At 50.9% G+C, this 13,819-nt stretch overlaps 1 protein-coding gene across 3 annotated transcripts in view; it reads right to left on the bottom strand.

Moving 5' to 3' along the window:
- LOC146187381 (centaurin-gamma-1A-like) overlaps positions 1 to 13,819 on the bottom strand; it is a 256,006-nt gene that overhangs the window by 120,980 nt on the left and 121,207 nt on the right. Inside the window, exon 1 of one of the 3 annotated variants that reach the window (XM_084607653.1) lies at positions 1,272 to 2,179. The exons of 1 other annotated variant lie outside the window; for it this stretch is intronic. In XM_084607653.1, the coding sequence (XP_084463779.1) occupies positions 1,272 to 1,497 (226 nt within the window). In that variant the 5' untranslated portion in view covers positions 1,498 to 2,179. Of the gene's footprint in view, positions 1 to 1,271; positions 2,180 to 13,819 lie in introns of those variants that run through there. One more of the 3 variants, XM_084607657.1, reaches the window with a different exon arrangement.

The following is a 13,819-nucleotide window of genomic DNA, read 5'->3' on the forward strand; positions in this document are numbered from 1 at the left end:
TAGTAATTTTATTAACTCCTGCCAACTCCACTTGACTTTACTGAGTGCTATTTTCGTTTGCTTATGACTCTGTGCAATCTTTTTGCTTTTAAATATTTCGACTTTATCTCCCCTGTAGTCAAGGCTGACGCAGCTGTACATTGTTGTGAACTATATATCAAACAGCATTTTGAATAAAATTGAATTTCAGACACTTTTTAATGTTTTGTAATCAACGTACAAATGATATGAACATAACTTGCAGAATAATCGATTTGCTGCTTTCACTATTCGATTCGTATTCGATTCGCTTTTTAGCTACATTATTCGTATTCGATTCGATAGCAAGAGTGCACTATTCGTATTCGATTCGATAGCAAGAGTGCACTATTCGTATTCGATTCGGTTTGGAAAAAGTACTATTCGCACACCCCTAGTTTTTACACCAGTAGCTCGGACAAGACGTGACAGCCAGCTGGTCGAAATCCAAGAATGCGGCTAGTTAGTGCTGCCGCATTCAATTCGAAGTGCGCAGGTCGCGATAGAAATTTCGACTTACGTCACAAAAGAAGGCGCTTTCGCGGCAGCACGTGCGCCGCCGCCCCCGCAAGTTCCCGAAGCGTCGCGAGGAGAAAAAAAGAAAAGCCAACGTCTGGCGCGTCTCGTCGCTGATGCAAAGGAAAAGCAAGTCTAGACGAAAAGACGAAGGAGGGCGCAGGACTACACAGACCGTACGTACTTCACTCGTGTATCATTGCATGGCAAATATAATATTTTCACGCAGAAACTAAACATTCTTCAGATTTGTTTTTAATGCAACCGAATATCTTTGCATCGCACCTTTGCTTTTACATCGAACGATTCTCAGGTGTCTAGTCATTATTTTGTGTTACCTTCATTTAGATCCAGCTCAGGTGCCCTTTGCTATGAGCAATTGAGTGGCTCCATTGCTTCCCTATGGAAACAAACAACATAAAGTGAGTGTGCCCCACAAGCACGAGCTCTACACCTCCATCTCCAACCAATCAAGTCGAGCCGCGCGTGAACTCGGAGCCAGAAACAGCAACGAACACGTCAGTATTATTACCCCCAAGGCAACATCCCCTAGCGTTGCTCAGACCGGAGACTTGTCGCAAGTAGCATTCACGATACTCGCATCAGTTTTCGTCCCTTGGAGAGCTGCCGACCCCGTTGGTTTAGCGTGCATCAACTCGCGGCTATGGTTTCAGCACCAGCCAGCCGAATAGCAATAGCTGCCAGCCAAGACTCTCGCGAAATCAAATGAGACTCACGTCGTTTCCGAGGCGACGCCCTAGTGCGGCCCGCTGGTCTGTTGCGCAGCTCCGACTGATGGCCGGGAGGCGTCTCAGCGCAGCAGTACGTGTACGAGCGGCCCAGGGCGCGAAGGAAGAACTTCTCCATGTCCCAGCATGCGTGGCCTAACTGCGGCACTGCACTCGACACACACCACAGCACCGCCGCGGAAAACACTCGCTGTTGCCGCCGTGCTCGTGGCATTTACCAGGAAGTGTGGCGGGGAACGCTGTCGCCAGCTGCTGCTTGCGGTAGCGACGCGCAGAAAGCGCGGCGATAGTGCCCGCCGGGGCAGCACCTCGGCGGAGCAGTGTTCGCGGGATAAGCATCCACTTCGCGAACACAGCAGCCAGGCCCACGAACGGCCGACGAGAGAAGAGGCCGCTGCTGCGCCGTCCGAGAGCAGACCCAAAGGAGCGATGACCCAACCACATCAGCGCCAAGAGCAATGCCCAACGCCGCCGTCTCGCCCCGAATCGAGCGACAAAGTGTTGCGCAAGCTGATGCTTGCGGTGAAAGCCATGCAGAGACCACGATCGAGCAAGCGGCCTTGCCAAAGACGACTGCAGGCGGCGACGGCCGGGGAAGAAGGTAGCGCCGCGCATCCGCCGCCACCAAAGCACAGGGCGGAAGAAAGCGAGCGAAGAAAGGAGAAAAAAAAAAAAAAAGCTCTCGAGGCCGCGCCGATAAGGAGAAAAGGCGAGCGCCTGCACACACACGCAGAGGGGAGAGAGTTAGGGAAGGAGGAAGGGATCCGTCAAGAACCGCTGCATTCCTCGGACGACGCACACGCGGCAGCCACCCCGTGGAGAACCAGTCGTAGACGCGAATGGCGGCTCCGGCGGCGAAAACGGGCACGCTCCAGTGGTGACGCATCACACTAATTACTCCACACCGCCCTCTCGGGTCGCCCAATTGAATGGCAGCGTCTGTCTGGGCGACCTACGCGTGCACATTTGCGCATCACCGCCGTATTGATGACGGTGTGCGCGGCGGCCTTCATTATCGCAGAGAGAGGAAGCATTAGCAGAGTGGTTCCAGCCGGCTGCAACGACGAGCACTCCAATAACACGCCAGTCGCGGCCTTTCTGACATCACTCGGGTTTCAGATGAGCAACATATCAGTAGTAGGAAGCTATGTGGGGCCTTTAGCGAAACACCTCTTCGATCCAAACCGGCGTCCTCGCAATTCGTTCGAGGAGTCGCTGCGTCGCGTGCGAGGGAGAAAGGAGCAGAGAGCTTCCTGCCCAGTCGACAGCTATGAAACCAAAGCGAGAAACGGATGGGCGGGTGTGGCCCCTTCCGTGCAAAACAGCCCCGGCACTGAATCTGCTCGCGCGGAGACGCTGTGGCAAGGCTTTAGGCAAGGCGTGTAATGAGGTCCGCATCCTCGACACCGGCGAACGCCGCACAGCGCGCGACACCGCTGCCGTGTCGCGGTGTGCAGAGCCTCGTACTGCTGCTAGCGTAAGGAAAAGTGCACCTCGCAGTTCTCCCGAAAGCACGGCACTTTTTACAAGCCAGCCGCCCCGATAAACTTGCGAGAAATGCGGGGTGCGCCGATCCAGTGGCGCGAGGAGCATTCCTTGCCATCTCGCATGTCTATCGCAGTCGTCCGCGGCGGCAACAAAACCGCGGCCACGAACGAGGTCGTGACCTGACGCCCATTCCCGCGCGGCAGTGTGGCTGTGCTGAAGAGGGACTGGAGAGACGATGCAACCACACCTCCTGGCTATTGGTAGCCCGCTTTTCTGCCTTCTCCGTGCATCGCAGCAAAGGTGTTCCCATCTAGACATTTGCACTTCTTTCCTCGTCATAAGCATCGTCCCAGGACAACCGGAAACTTGCAAGCCTTGGCCGGTGCATGATCTTGACCCTCGTGTTGCAAAATCCATTCGTCCGTGAAGAACATGAATTGGAACTATCAGACTGGTCTTGACTAACGATTTCAACGACACGGCGTTCTGCAGAAAATCCGGCGTTGTTCGACATTGTAAGCGGAAAAAATTAGTTGTGGTGTAACTCTGGTTAACCCTAGTTGAATTGCGATAGCAACGGTGGAATCTTCTTTTGCCTGCTACATTATTCCCCTATCGCGCCCTATAAAAGTCAGGTGTTACATTTGGGGGGGGGGGGGGGGGGGGGAGCTTTAAAGGGGCGATGACAAGGTCGTTCGATGTATTGCCCTGTGAATAATATACAGGTCCGTGATTCTACTCGCAAAGTTTTAGTGCCTAGAGCGTGGCGCATATTACAAAGAAAAAACGCGATAGAAATCGGAATTGGGAAGCTCTCCCACCGACAGTGACCGCCATTTTGAAATGCTCGTGTGATGTCACAGAATATACGTGGCAGAGCGTCGTCTGCAATGCAGGCTACAAACCAAAGGACAGGTCTTTTTTTCTTTTTCTTGGGACGATCGACACAGTGGTCGTCCCTCATGTAGAAGTGCTTGATGAAGATGTTAAAGCGATATAAAGTAATGCATGTTTTCTTCGGCTCACAGTCAGTGGAGCTGCACGGTTTCTTAGCTTATCGACGCACTGATATTTCGCATTACACCGGCGATGACGTCAGCATGGCCAACGGTCGCCTATCACCGTAGTGCGAGGTTTTCGGCCTCGCGACGCCGACGGAACTGATCTGCAGACGGTGGTCCAATCTGTTTTGGTCGGATCGGAGGCCGAGCGAGAACTTGGCACCCGAACGGCTTGAACGGCTGCGCTTATCTGTAGCTTAACCGAGTTAGAGAAAGGAAAACAAGAAGCTACAGTTTATATTGTTACGCTTTTCATCCCCCTTATCATTAGCAATGACCTTGGCCAGAAATGTTAGTCGGCACCGAACTTCGGCTCGTTCAGCGGCGAGTAGGCCTAGCGCGAGTACGCGCATTCGGGTCTAGAGTTTCGGCGATTACGGAGCGTGCATTCACAAGTTTTAGCCGTCGCATGCGGTCATCGAGTGTAGTTCTGGCAGTAGCGACCCCGAATCGACTACTGCTCACATCACAAAGCGAGTGCACATTGAGTGGGAAGCGTCGATATGTGTGACCCTGCCTAGCGAGCGTAGCCGGCGCTTCTTGCAGCGCAGTAGTATTGGTGAATAAATGAAGGTGCAACTGATGTAAAAAGAAGTGGATAGTTTTGGTATTGCTAGCTCAGCTCGCATTTTATGCCGTGCGAACGGGCAGCATACATCCAGTCATTGCAAAAGCTGTGTAAACAAACAGGCTGCGGCGCAGTCGTAATCCGCGAATCAGCGCATTCCTTTGGGAGTTTAGGGCTCACAAACTAAACACTAAATGGTGTATGCTTACGTTGAAGCACTCACGAGTCATTTGCTAGACAAGCACTAGAAATTCGCAAGGCGAGGCTCGGGAGTCGGTCGCGCGCGCGGGGGGAGGCGCGACTGGGAGGCTCTTGTTCGGTGCGGGCAGTGAAACGTATTGAACCGCGTGGCTGAAGCGGCGGCGCATGCTTTCTTGCCCTGACCACACTGAACATAGTTTTGCTAAAATACTTTACCAGCAGAAAATAATTACATTTGACTAACATCAGGAACATAAAGCTATCCCCTCCCCACTTTTGCGGCGCATGTACATGGCCGAAGGCGACATTGGACAAGTGCTTTCTTTATATGCGGGAGCGTTTGTTGATAAAACAAGCTCTCATAACGTAAGAATATACGCTTCTGATTGCATGCCTAAACTATACAGCATGAGCCCGTCGATTTCGGACTCCTCGGCAATCTCTAGACGAAGCCCAAGACAAGTCTGGGGATCTCTAAGCTCGCATATTATAGTGAAGGATTCTCAAAGAAAAGAGAATATGTAAATAAAATATTGTTTGCTGAAGAAACAAAACTCAGTGATCACCATCCACGACGTGCATGCGCGAGTGCAGCCGGCACCGCGAATAGCAGACGACATTGGTACGTCAGCGTTGACGTTGTGACGTCAGCGGCCAATTGTTGCCAGACCAGAAAGCTGATTCCGATATTATTAACAAAAAAAATAATTTTAAAACTATCCACTGAGCTCAAATTTCGAGGATTTATAATTTAACGTGTGAGGAGTGGAATGCAATAATCAGTTTATGCTCAGTTGTTGTCATGACTTGTTTAAGAGTATGACGCGAGAGCGTAAGTTACCAGTCTTCTTCTGCTCCTCCTCCTCGGCTGTCCTCCGCCGGGACCACGCGACGGCTCGAAGCCTGGCGCAGCAACGAGAGCATCGTTACAGTGCTCTAGAATATTGGGCAGTAGAGAGTTTTAGAATAGGGGGCCCCAAGCTTTGGGGCCCCCAAGGAGCTTGGGGCGTCGAAATGCGCATGCGCAGAACGTAAGGCGCGCTTGGAGTCTTGGGTTAACGCTAGGGGCGGCCCCTATTTTTCGGAAATAGCGTTCGCCCCAAGTTGGGTCGCTTGGGTTACGGCAACATGGCGGCGCTCGGCCAAGCGGCGGCCGCTCGCCTCGGCACACATTCGTCGTCACCGCTCTATGGTGTCACGCGTTCATGGAAAACGAAAGGCCAACGAAGCTTATGCTATGTCTCATGATGCCCGCACAACCAAATTTTAGCGATAAAACGCACTATATTTTCAGATTGCTTCCGGATTTACCGAGCTGCTAGGCTTAGCGAGTTCGCCTCCTTTGGTTGCCATGGGGACCAGACGGCGGAAAGCGCGGAAGGTTCAAATGAAGTTTCCCGGTCTCGGCCTGGATTGACAATTTGCCGATTTCGTCTTGTCTGACGAAAACGGTTTATATAACCGGTAGTCTTAGGATAGTATTTGCACAATAATAGTACTTTTTGACGAATAAGATAGCGTTTTTGGCTTTTATATATTAAAATGCTTTTCCTTGGCTACCGTCGTGGCGCTGCAATCGACGAACGCAAGCCCGGCTCCGCTGCGTCGGGAAAACCCCTATTCTAAAACTCGGCGCTCGGTTAGCACGTTGCGCTGCCGCGCGCTATTTCCTTGGGGGCCCCAAGCCTTGGGTCCCCCTATTCTAAAACTCCCTAGTGTCTCGTGCGAGGGTGGAGCATGGGCTCTTTTTGCGATGACTGCTGCGCCATAGGCCAGGGGGCGCTTCGTGTAACAGGTGTGCGCAGCGAGCCGTCCGCTGGCTGCGCTGCCGTGAGCGTCGGCTCGTCGTATCTGCACTGCGTGGTGCGCTTAATTCGATATTTAATGCTTGGTGATCGCCTATTTGCTTAATAATGCATTGTTCCATGGTCTGCGCGGCTGTATGGCGCTGTAATGCCAGCGACGATATTGGTACAGTGAACTAGAATATTTCACTGTAATAATGGTGCGGTGCGCACGCCACAAGCTAAATACAGCTTAGGTCGCATTTCGCGTGTGTTATGAGTGCATCTCGTGTTTCCGAACCTATATATGTGAGTCTATTGCACACACTTGGATAAATATGTTGCACAGAAAGAAATTCATTCGAAGCCTGCGGTGTTTCGAAACTCGCGAATCTTAGAATCCTGTCTGAATAGCAAAGTGTTTTAGAGAGCTCTTGCGTAGTGAAAAAAAACAAAAAAAAAAACAAAGAACATCATTCTGCAGACAGTCATTTATTCAGGTTCCAAGCATGGCACAACATGCAAATCAGCCTTGGTAGGCCGTACCGTCCTTGACCACAAGCGTGCACTTCTGGGAAAAGAAATTGACGAGCACCCATCAGCAACATGGTTGTATGCCTGCACCAGCTAAAGCACTACTGTAGCCCACTAACATGTTCAATTAGTGCCTCCGCCTGTACTGGATTTGAATTGTCTTGCGAACAACCTTTTTCCACTTATAGAAACTTCCGCCACAAGAGCCTCCTCACCCGATTTTGTGGCCGACATATCAATTTTGACAGCTTTTTCGGGGCCAATTTGCTACTGTCTCCGGCAGCATCCAGCTCACATGCACTCGGCGTAGTGGAAAGCTTTTTCTCAGCGTGGCAAGGCGATCCTTGACCACATTTCGGGTGTTTTAGTAACCAGGTTGCAGGATCTGCTTTTCAGCCATGTAGTAGTGGATTCATACTAAACTTCTGAAGCTCTAAATCTCAGATGTAAAGGCGATCACCTGTCCTCACTTCTTAACTAGTTGTGATAAAGTGGTCATTGGCTTTTTATACAAGTGAGAAGCAAAACATGCAGCCTGGTTACTTTTGGCAAAGACGGCACATTCGTTTTCCTTGGCAAAATCCCCCCTGTTGGGCTCCTCGGGACTGTCGCCGTCAGATGTCGGCTGCTATTCATGAGCTAGCTTGTAAACACTGTCTCCGCTTCGCTGCATGAATTGTCTGTTCACAGATGTTCCCGACTTTCATTTTCTTTTTGGCAGCGACTTTGAAACATATTTTGGTGCGTCCGGAAAGATGATCGGAACGGCGTCATCAGTAAGTATATGTGACCGGCCTCTACTCTAGTTCACCGTTGATTGTTTTATACGTGCGCTGAATGAAAACTTGTTCAAAAAAGCGCTCATACACAACGCTTGCTTCGTTCAGCACTCTGTCCGCTTTCTTGAGGTTCTGTGACAAAGTCTCACAGCGATCGGCGTCGATGGATACACGGAAGAGAGAGGAACTCCCTTGCACAAGCTGTAACCGCTGTTGCAGCCCGGCACTGTCCCTTGTGTCGCGTCGTCTTTCCGTCGTCGTGCACGCATTGCTTAGATGTTCCAAGTGGAGAGCACAGACGAGGTTTCAGCAACACACCAAGAAAGCGCAACAAACGGCGAAGAACATGCAGAACAACGAAACACGAATTCCTCAAATCAATACGCGAAGACGGTCTGCGCTCGTCTTTGCATGCAAGCGAATCGAGCTCGGCTCGGCGCACCGCTCCCCTTGGCACACCTGTTACTGGCAGCGCCCCCTGGGTGTCACGCGCGCTTTCATCGCGGCGGCGACCTCGCTCCTCTATTGTTCCCCGGCGCGGACGACACACTGCCCAAGATTCTAGAGCACTGTAGCATCGTTGTGACACATGGTAGTTTGCAGGAGGCGACATCATCAGAGCACGTGAAGCGGTCGAATTGGCTGCTGCCAACACATGTGGTCCCGAGCCAGACACGCTGCCCCTCAAGGCCAGATCTTCGTACGACTTTTGTTAAAGCAAGGTTGCACATTATATATGCGGAAGCTTGTCAAAACATAGGCGCAAATTAAGGCAATAGTGACTAAGCGATACGCGCTGGTCTCGCGAGATCGGTCTCAGGGAGACATACAGAAAAGGCGGCTTAGATCCCCGTTGGCATTCTCTCGGCTTGCTCGATCAGCCGCCGTTCGTTGGCCGGGGCAGAGAGGAACGAGTCATACCCCTCTCCCCCAAATGTTTAGAGCAAAGCGAGGACGGCGGCGACGGAAGCCTGAAGGCATTGTGAGCATGGTAGGGACGAGGGCAAAACACATGCGAGTGTGCGCGTCCTGCCCTAAGAAAAAGTACGATCTGCTGCTTACACAGCTTGCCCGTGGCAGGTGGTGGTTGAATAATGTCTGAATTGGCGCCTACTTTCGCGCTTCTTTCTTCTTATAGCGAGAAGCCTTGCTGGGCCAAACGAAATTTTGGCGCGATGGTCACGCGGCGCATGAGAGATATGAGGAGGCGGTTTGCACGGAGGCAGTCGAAAGAGAGACTGGGCAGTAGAGAGTAATTCGTTCTTTAGGGTTTTTCCTATGCGTGTTGCACCAAGTGTAGATTACTGAGCAAGCGACGAGGCGGCGTGGAGAAAGCCCTGTTCGCGAAACCGACGACGCTCGATGTTGCAAACTACGCCGCAAAACTATGCGCAATAACAGCCTCAACAACTGCAAAAGTACTTTGCGACAACATGGAAAAAAATGTATTTACCACAAACCGCACTAAATTCGAACCAGCGCTAAGTCACATGATGGTTTGTTTTTTGGTTATGTTCGTAGAGTCAATTCTTGCCCGTTCGCCATTGTTCGTACAAAGCGCACAATGTACGCGGCAATGCACACAATGTAACACTTAAAAAAAAGCGCGCGAAATGAGCGGCAGTGATGTATAGGCTGAGCATTCATGCTATGGCCTGATCGCGCGTGCCCTTCCGGGCGAAGAGCGGATTGTTTTTTGTTTTTTGCTTCGGCAGATCCGAGCGGCGAGGCCAAGTGACACTGCATTTCTTTATTTCCCTTTCTTCCTTCTGAAGAAGAAGACTTCGCAGTACAAACGAAAGAAAAGAATACGCGATTGCCGGAGCGAGGGGGCCGATATCTTCCGGTCGTAAGGAACAAAAAAAAAAAGAGCGATATTTGACGTGTTAATCCGAAAAGAAGAACAAGGCGGTGTTTCCAGCAAAGAAAGACAACGCAGCAATGGGTTTGGCATTTTGAGAAAATTCCTTCCACGAACCCGGGGCTGCCCACTGGGCCTATTAGCCCCAAGTCAACCTGGTTACGGGTCCGTGCCCACTCCACCTCCCAGGCAACACTTCGTGCTCCGCGTACGCATTCGTTGCACAAGGCCGGGACACTTTTCCCATCTGATGGGGAGGCATCGCTACCACAGGGCAGGACTCGAGCAGGAAGGTCGAAGGGCAGTGCCAAACTTGACGTCGGTGCAAGGTGTAATACCTATATGGAATCGACCAAGCGCGGCCGTTCTGAGGCGGGCCTTGTAAGGCCAAAGGGGATGCCACACAAACAACCGTGGTGTGTCTGTAACCCGCAAAGGCAATATGAAAAGAAAGGGGCAGAGATTATAAAAAAAAAATCTTTACAGCACAGCTATCGATAATTAGCGCGCACGTCGCAATTTGCTGGTGGCATGAGCACAGTTTCATCTGTACAAACACGGATGGGCGCGGATGTGCTTGGTGACCAATCGCTCAGCACTGCATCCGACGACAGCAAAGCAGCGTTCTGGGGGCCCGCCGTTCGCTCCTCATAAGATAGAGGGCGCCGTGCCGTGAACGCTAAAGACACCAAGTCTCCCGACCGACATCACCACCCAAGGTACCAGGACAGGTGCACACTCGACTGTCACCGCAGGGCACCACCTTCGGAATCCTGCACCGGAGCCCTGCGTTTATTTCTCTCTCGAGATGGGCGCCCCCTTTGCAGGTGGAAGAGCAATGCACTCGGAAGGCGGCCGACATCGCGTGCGCCACAAGTGGGGCTGCATGCCGAGCGCGATGGGAGAAAGCGCGCAACGCGGAACCACGAAGTAGCAGCCAGCCCTTTTCTTTACTGCGAGGGACAGGAGGATGGAGAGGAAAGTGCGCTTTCGTTTTCAGGCCTTCGTCTGTCGCCCACCTTCCACACGACGGCGCGGCCTCTAGCCGGCTGCGATGACGTGTGCGGGCATCCTACACTAATCAGCCGTGTACAGGACCAATGGTTACAGCGTTCGACTTTCAGAGAGATAAAGGCCAAAAAATTACAACTGCATACGCGATTTCCTCGACGACAGAACAGTAACTATCACACATTCGGCTGGGAAACATCGCAAGGATCGGTATTGCCCCCGGCCCCGTTTAATATCGCCATGATTGGCCTCGCCGCAAAACTGGACGAAATCCTAGGCTAAAATTATGCACTCTGTGGAAGTGCGGGGCATTGACGGTCAAACTGAGACAATCCAGCGAGCAATCGATGTTATAGAAAGATACTTAGAACCGATCGGGCTCGGCCGAGAAATCGGAAGCGCTCGTTTCCGCGCCAATGCGATCGTCCCATCGCCGGCGTCTAAAGCAGGGCGGACCTAATAACCCGTAAATAACACTCAGGCTCAACGGTAACGCTATACCAACGGTGGCAAGCATTAGAGTTCTGCGATTACGAATTCGGGCTAACGGCAGTAGGTTAGCACCAGTCACACTTGTAGACTCCCGAAGCGAATCGCAAACCAACATGTGGGCATGAAAGAGGCTAGTCTAATCTTTCATAATCAACAGGACAGTCTATGTGGTGCCGTACTTGTTTGGTTTGGTTTGTAGGGTTTAACGTCCCAAAGCGACTCAGGCTATGAGAGACACCGTAGTGGAGGACTCCGCAAATATCGACCACCTGAGGTTCTTTAATGTGCACTGACATCGCATAACACACGGGCGCCTTGCTTTTCGCCTCCTTCGAATAGCGGCCGCCGAGGCCGGGATTCTTTTCTTTTTTTTTTTTTTGTACGCAAGCTTGCCATAAGGCATATTATAGAAACTAATGTAAATGGCTTTCCGTGAGGAACCGGAGCGGGCTCCCGCTCTTAGCGTTGTCGGTGAGCCATTTAGAGAAGTCCTCTTCCCTTGTTGTGGTTAGCCCCACTTCGCGCAGAATCTGTGTCCTTGATGCCCTTGTCCCTGCACAAGTCCATAGCAGGTGGCGAACATCCACTTCTGCAGCTGGTTTGGAACACTTCGGGCATGTGGTTGGTCCGATGTCTGCTTGCGATTCCCATCGGCATTTTACCGACGGGGTAAGGGCCGCCCCAGCTCTTATCCTTCTAAGGGAAACCTCCTCCAATCTCGTTAAGTTACGAGGAGTGGGAATGTACACGGGGGAATGAGGGCACGTGTACTTTTCCTTAATGAGTATGCTAAGATGGGAGCAGCGGAGCGGTCATCGAAAGGGAGCCTGGTGGGGGGCGCATTAGTGTTTGGAACTTCGTGTGTGAGGTGGTCAACTTTTCTCTGCTCAGCGTTCTCAGCATCGTCTTGTGTCCAATGTATCTGGATGCTTATCCTTGTTTTTTTATTGAGTGCGTGGATTTCCTGGGTAACACATAGCGTCTTCGTCACTTTCATCAGTTGTTTTATGGCGGCTAAGGAGTCTGTATAGATGTGGGCTTCTGTTATGGAATCTATTTATTTATGGCCTCCATAGCATCGCGGATTGCATACAGTTCCATCACAAGCGGGTCCGGGTATTCTGAAACATATTCTTTATGTACCTTTAGTTCGCTGTGTGTTTAGTAGCTGCTGTTCTACCGCCATTGTCTAAAATTGATGCGTCCGTATATGCAATGCAGGTACCTGGAAGTGCATCAACCAGAGGTCGAGATGCCAGCTTTTCTTTGCGACGAAGCAGAGTGGTCTTGTTTGTCGTAATAGTCGTGAATTCTCACGGAGGGGGGTCAGCCATTGGTGGCGTTTGAACTGCCACTTCGTTGTACAAGGATGTTATGGGCGTAACGTACTTTCGCTTCATATCCCTTGTTGCCTCTCGTTGTTCAATTAATTCTGTCAACGTATTTATCTGTGCAAACTCTTGGAGAATAGGGATAGGGGTAAGTTTTGGTAAGGCCGTGATAGTGCGCATTGCGTTTCTATTTACTGTTTACAATTTCGCCCACTGTCGCCTCGTGAGTCTTTGGAATTGGGCCTGGTATAGTATCCTCGGCTGTAACACCGATTGTACAAGACGTCTTGCCATGTCCGCTCGAGCTCCTCCTCCCATCTAGACGAAATGCGTTTTATCAAGTTTAAGGAAGTCGCAGCTACTTTTTTCACCTTATGAAGTCATTGTGTTCCTTTGCCGGATTTGTGAATTTTTAGGCCAAGAACTCTCAACTCGTCCACCTCTTCCAATGCCTGATTTCCAATCTTTAGGGTGACTCTTTGCGTTGCCAATTGTTCTCTTCCATTCTTGTTGGCAACATGAATGTAACTGGACTTTTGAGGAGATAATTCCAGACCTGCATCTTGGACGTACTCATCTATGGTATTTAAAGCCTCTTGCAGATACCGATTCTGTCTCTCAAGTTGTTTATGAAGAGACCAAATCGTGACATCATTTGCGTATATCATGAACCGCACCCGCATCCTTGGTAACAGTAGTCGAGCGCCGTAAGCGCTGCGCCACCCCGGCGGGGTTGCCGTACTGGTGACTTCAAAACGCGGAAAAGGACAAAGTTGACGTTCTCGTTCGCAAAAAAAAAAAAAAGAAAAGAAAAGAAAACAAACGGCACTAGGTTTACCACTTCATACATCGACAAAGAACATTTTGAGACTAGGGGTTTCCATTACCCTCGAAGAGCTCATTGAGGCTGCAACGACCTCACAATACCAGAGACTGCAGCGCAGGCGTACTACCACTAACACACTGCCCTGCATCTGCCATCACATTGACAAAAGCCGAAATTGAGTTTATAAAGAACGGATAGAGGTGCGGCGAGGTGTGCTTGTGATATCTCATGACAAAGAATGTATAAAAACAAGTGTTCCATTTTCATTAAACAGTTTTGAGTTCGCGCTCTGTTCGTCCTGTCTGTTTTCATGTTTTATTGCGAAAGCAATACTGCTCGCTGTTTGAGCCGTCAGCGTGGCCCAGCGGTGACCACAAAGTTGGCAGGAGTTGCCAACCTGGGTCTCTAGTTTCACATGGGACGGTTATGTGTCAGAATCAGCCTGCCAGGACCCTGGCATTCACGTTACTCCTATAGGCCACTAAGGCACGCTCATACGGGTTGGTTAAAGCGGGGCTTTATATGTGGGCTGGCAGGAGTTGCCAACTTGGGTCTCTCGTTTCACATGGGACGGTTATATGTCAGAATCAGCCTGCCAGG

The sequence above is a fragment of the Amblyomma maculatum genome, chromosome 6 (assembly GCF_055883805.1).
Source record: "Amblyomma maculatum isolate TAMU_Amacu chromosome 6, ASM5588380v1, whole genome shotgun sequence".
In the NCBI taxonomy this organism is placed as follows: domain Eukaryota; kingdom Metazoa; phylum Arthropoda; class Arachnida; order Ixodida; family Ixodidae; genus Amblyomma; species Amblyomma maculatum.